The sequence below is a fragment of the Cupressus sempervirens genome, chromosome 7 (assembly GCF_028749045.1).
Source record: "Cupressus sempervirens isolate cs-2001-9-10 chromosome 7, ASM2874904v1, whole genome shotgun sequence".
NCBI classification, from domain to species: domain Eukaryota; kingdom Viridiplantae; phylum Streptophyta; class Pinopsida; order Cupressales; family Cupressaceae; genus Cupressus; species Cupressus sempervirens.
In genome coordinates this window covers 845,442,133-845,447,856 of record NC_143124.1, presented here as the reverse complement: position 1 = coordinate 845,447,856, position 5,724 = coordinate 845,442,133, and the positions used below count along the sequence as shown (strand labels likewise).

Genomic DNA, 5,724 nt, shown 5'->3' with positions numbered 1-5,724 from the left:
GTGGGAATGATGCCCACAAAATTATGTATTAAAATAAATATTCCTTCTTAGAGGATAGACCCTATTGGGAGTCTATTACAATATTTAGTACATGTGAGTCTATATTAGGAAAATTTGAATCCCTATTAGGAGATTTCAACCCTATTAGTAGTTGTGCCAACACTGTTACGTGTTGTAGTACAATGTATGCAAGAAGAGCCCACTTTCCAAACATACAATTTCAACTCCAAGAAGAGCTCACTACTCAAACATGCAATTTCTTGTTATGTTATTGTTTCCTTTGTTCTATCAACCAAACCAATCACTATGAAACCTTGTAGACCAGGTTAGAAGCCTTGGATCCAAATATCAAACCTTGGATCACACAATAAAACCTTAGTGATGAAGTTTCCTTCACTTCCGCTTTGCTTTGCTCAACTTTGCATTCAACTATTTCTGTTTCTTATAATTTCTTCTTCATGTCATAATTTTGTACTTCTTGATAAAGGAAAATGTCCTTCCTTTATATTGAGTCTATAAAACAATTCTCTAAGTTGGTTGTTAGACCTTCTCAATTAATCATTATAAGACCACATTAAGAACATGTTACACTTTGTGATAAAATTTATCTTCCACCTTGGAACTTAAATATCATTTCATACATGTAATAGTATGATGAGAAAACATAGCCACATCATCACCAACATGTCTTCTTCGTATCCTCAACCTCAATTCTCAAACTAACAATTTTTCTAAGAGATATAACAAGTTTACCAAAACATGCCTCTATAGACTCTATCTCAGAACAAACATCAACAAAAATTACATGACTTCTTCCTAACTTATCATTTCTTCATCTGACATTAACTGTATATATTAGATACTCAGATGTATCTCCCATAACCTCAAATAGTTAGAATACTCAACTAACCATCCATACCAACTTGATCTTTTCAATGTTCTTCTATCAAATGCCATAGAAAACTGCTATGTTGACATCAATGACAAACTCAGTCATGAATGTAACATATCATCATAGTAACATATCTACAATACTCCCCCATAGGAATATCATAAGCATTCATGCTTCTAACAAGTAGCTACAACAAGCTAAAAGTGAACAAATTTGGTTCTTGTAAGAGCCTAACAAAATTTGACACTAGAAATTCTTTTGGAGTTGAAATACTAGAAGATATGGATATTTCAACTATATTTAATATTCTTTATATATTTGAGTAATTTTAATTAGATGATTAATTGAAAAATAACTTAGATTATCCTCAAAAGGGGAGATACAAAATTGAGAGGGTTTTGAATAGAAAATTAAGTGAATGTGCTAGAGGAAAAGACTACATGGAAGACCTAGTTCAGTAGAAAGACAAACCAATTTAAGATAGTTCCTCGACTACACAAGTTGGATTGGATCTTTATGGCTCAGGTCAAAATGCCATGAATACATGGTGTGGATATCAGTTCTTTATTAACCCCAATTGTCTAGTGTGAGCGCATTGTGGGTCTTTAAGCAATCTTGCATTAAAAAATATATATTGCTCATTTTTCATACCAGTCTATTGCTTGCGAGATTGTCATTTACACTTTTGGTTTCAGGCTATGCGTAGATGGTTTCAGGTTGAGGATGTGTCCCAGATCCTTGTCCTAAGTGTGTGTATCTTGATGTTTCATATTCTTTAATTTTTGTGTCATTTTTTGTGCTCTCTATTTCCTACATTTTTCATCCAACAAGGCATGCTTCTTTTGTTAATGACATTTCGTATGATGACATGGTGTCTTTTGCTATTAGGAGTTGACATCTAACTCTTGTGTGGACCTATCCTTAAGAGTGTGTTATATTATATTGTCATTTGCTTGGGTTTTGGTTTATGTTTCCACAACTAGACCCATAATATAATTAAATGGGTGACTAGCCAACCTGTGGCCTAGATAGCTATATAAGAAGCTTGGTTAGATGTAGGAAAGGGGATTGTGGTGGATCTAAGTATCATCTTAGATAAAAGAAGATAGAGGATGCAAGATTGGACTTTGATTTTGTAATTTTCTTTGTATATGGCCACAACTCGGAAGGCCTCATAGCCAGGCATGTTGTCTTCTTTATATGTGAAGTGAAATAATTACATGTATATATCTACTAGATATGGCCTCGTATTACTTATTTCTCTTATGAGTGTAACTATGAGAAGGGGTATATTAGAAGGTTTAGGTTGAGTTTATTCAATCTTATCCCTAACTTATGTTTTTCTTTGTATTACTATGTTGTTTCATATTCTTATTCTATGTACATGAGTGTTGGGTTAAGAAGCCCATGATTATCAAGGGATTAGTCAATGATAATGATTTTCATTGGCATCTTCACCTTAGTCTTTACCTTCCAACATAACAAACTAGGATATGCACACCCACTACCAACATTCTATGTACTCCTTAGTCCTTGGTACTAAATCCATCTTGTTCATAAAAATCACATTCTCATTTAATTTCACATTTTTGCAACATAGTTTCAATGATGAATGTAGGCATCACATTTACTTCTTCTATCAACTAAAGCTATGCGACCAATACCATTTGAAATTGCTTCAACACCTTACAAGATTATCAAACTTATATCACTTAAGCCTAGATCAAGAAAACTACTTATAATTGATTGTATATTACTTATGAATGGTAGTTTTGAATAAATATGAGTGATGCCTCTTCAATTACTTTCCCACACTTTCAACTATATTTAAAGAGGTTCACTCTCATTCAAGAGGGGTACAAATTTATATATTTATAGTAAAATATATAATTTAGCGCATGTGATATTATTGACTATATTAAGATAAGTAGAGAAACATCAAATTTAATTTATTTTCATCTTTACATATTAATAAAATAATAATATTTTACAATTCCTTTTAATCAGAAAATATGTCTCTAAATAAATTTATATAATATAATATATTAATTAATTCAACAATTCAATAAAAGAAATTGAGTCCAAATAAAAGGAAAACCATAGAAGCATGTACCATGAAATAACTAGAACTATTCACCATTTATGTGGAGACCAATTTGACTTCTTTCTAGAAAGGAGATGAGAATGAAACTTATCATTAGACTATATTCACACAAAATACACACATAATCTCATGCATTTATTTCTATATTCACACGAAATACACACATAATTTCATGCATTTATTTCTATTGGCGTATTCAAAATTAATGCTACGCCCAGCCGCTGTGGGGTCCCAGAAGTAGATTAGGTTTGGAAAAATGGGTGTTAGACAACCATTTGGACGAGTTCCGTTCTTTCTACAATCTCATCATTCATTGGCTCTGTTACCACAACTTACGTACGCTCCACGCAGGTTGACATATTAAAGTCGTGGATAAGGTTCTTTTTAGGCAGATAAACAATATCACCAAAGATTAAGAACAAAAATGAGTCAAAATGTATGCTAATAATCACGATCCAACCGAATGGTTTCCGTTTTTATTCAATCAGAAGAAAAACAACAGAAACCACATTCATGCAAATATAGAAAAATATAACCAGAAGCACGAATTTCAGGTCACTGTGGAGGACAAAAAGTGAGGGCATAATTAGTGCTAGAGAAGCACCAGACTTGCTCTTGGAAAGGAAAAACATTCGGGCAACTCTTCTTGAAAGCGGATTCAAACTCCGAGGGGCTGCAAGTTCTCATATATGCATTGCATTCGCCTTTGCAACCGACCACCTCATTTTTCCACATCATCTGCAAATTTTTGGGACAAATTGAAGAAACAAATGCACCGCATGCCTGAGACCCACACTTATTCATAACCGGACTAACTGATATGGGAAGGTTATATCCGGACTGCAAATCAACAGAACAAGATCCGTTCATAAACACGGCCTGTGTAATTGGCGTTGAAATCTTTTGCTGCGCCGGCGCTTTCTCACACCGTAGATTTCCTCCGCAGTCGCCGGACCGGCAGAATCCCAGCTCTGAGCGATTGAATGAACACCCGTACCTTCCCCAAATGCCTCCCTCCCATGACATTGGAAAAATAATTGAATATGACTCGCCGGGTTTTAGCAACGGCCGGAATCCGGCAGGAACGTCGTATTCATGGGTGTTCCATGATGATATCCCCGGCCATACGGGGAACGAGCAGTTGTTCTTCAGCTTTAATGTCTTGTGGGATAAATCTTTTCCATTCAGTACATGACACGACAAACACAAAACAGATTAGTAAGATTCTCACAGATTGTTAAGCAGTTTTCTTCATTCTATGATACACTAGTTTTGATTGTACATTTTTTATCAATAATTGGAACACACTCAAATCTATCTTCAATTCATAGTAATGAAACTGTCTTAAATCTTCTTAATCGATCACAAATTCTCATAAAGATTACGGTCTGATGTAAAAATTTTATGAAAACACACATCTAATCCATCATCAATTCATAATAATGAAACTATCATAAATCTTCTTAATGGATCACAATTTCCCATAAAGATTACACAGTATGATGTAAAATTGTATATTAGAACACACATCTAATGCAAAATAAATAGAAGATTTCTCATAAAATAAATTCAAATTTTATACCAATAATTAGGTTTTCGAAATATTAAGCTTATCTGTTTTCTACAATCTTATATAATACAATACTTGAGATTGTACATTTTCTATCAACAATTGAAATCACAATCTAATCTGTCAGCAATTCATACTTCAGAAACTATCTTCAATCTTCTTAAAAGATCACAAATCCCCGTATAGATTATAGAGTCTGATATAAAACTTTGATATGAAAAACAGACATCAAATGCAAAACTAATTAGAATTCCAATAGAATAAACCCAAATTGTTTACTAACAGTTAGGGTTTTTGAACCCTAATTCACATGCTTCAATTGCTTCTGATTTACCTGCAGCGCAGAGAGATGCCATGGTAAGGGAGATGCAGAGAAAAAGACAAGATCTCAATGGGGTCTCCATTTTCTTCAAGCGTTTCAATCCAAATTAACAAAAGATGTTCAAACTGCAATGTAGACAAAGGATGATCCCTTGCCAATATATAGGTGTTTTACGCCAGCATGCAGTGGATGGAAGGGTGAAAAGTACGAACCATTAACCCATTTCTACAGCCGTGATGTATGTGCCGGGGTCTCTCACTTTCCAAACTTTTGAAGAAATTGACAAACCCTAATCTGACTTTTGACAAAATGAGACTTTGTGTTAATAATAATTAGTGAGAAGTAGGCGCCGAAGAGAAGGATTTTAGAACTAGTCTTTCCTATGACCTAATGTGCTTTGAATTCGGGCTAAACTTTCTTGAACTAAAACCGCACTAAACATCATTGGGATTTAGGGTTTAGGGCTCGTTCAAACAAGCTTTGAATTCTTGTTGAGAGACGTTGAAATCGCATTAATCATCATTGTAGTGTGCCTAATTCCATCAATTTCGTTCCATTCCATGTAGGATCTCCACCCTTAATAGTTTAAGAATCTGTTTTAACTGTTTGAAAGCTTTTAAAACATGAACCTGTCCTGTCCGTTTAAAAGCTTTTTAAACATGGATCAACTGTTGGAGCATTTGTTTAATGTTGTGATAGGGATTTGGTATAAGTGCATAATAGAGTCTTCTACATGTGCGCAATGTTCATTCCCTCAGTCTTATCGGGACAAAGGAGGAAGTGGTTGATGATAGAGGCGTGATGGTATTACGACATCAGCATAAGGAGACCTATTT

General features: G+C 34.2%; 1 protein-coding gene across 1 annotated transcript; it reads right to left on the bottom strand.

The window, feature by feature from the left end:
- Nucleotides 1-3,433: 3,433 nt before the first annotated feature.
- Nucleotides 3,434-5,445, bottom strand: LOC149550056 (pathogenesis-related 5 protein Cup a 3-like). The gene is made up of 2 exons (XM_089793206.1): nucleotides 4,901-5,445; nucleotides 3,434-4,171 (listed from the first exon to the last, which is right to left on the bottom strand). Exons 1-2 carry the CDS (start codon nucleotides 4,968-4,970, stop codon nucleotides 3,552-3,554), a joined length of 690 nt encoding a protein of 229 aa, XP_089649332.1. The 5' UTR covers nucleotides 4,971-5,445; the 3' UTR covers nucleotides 3,434-3,551.
- Nucleotides 5,446-5,724: the final 279 nt, after the last annotated feature.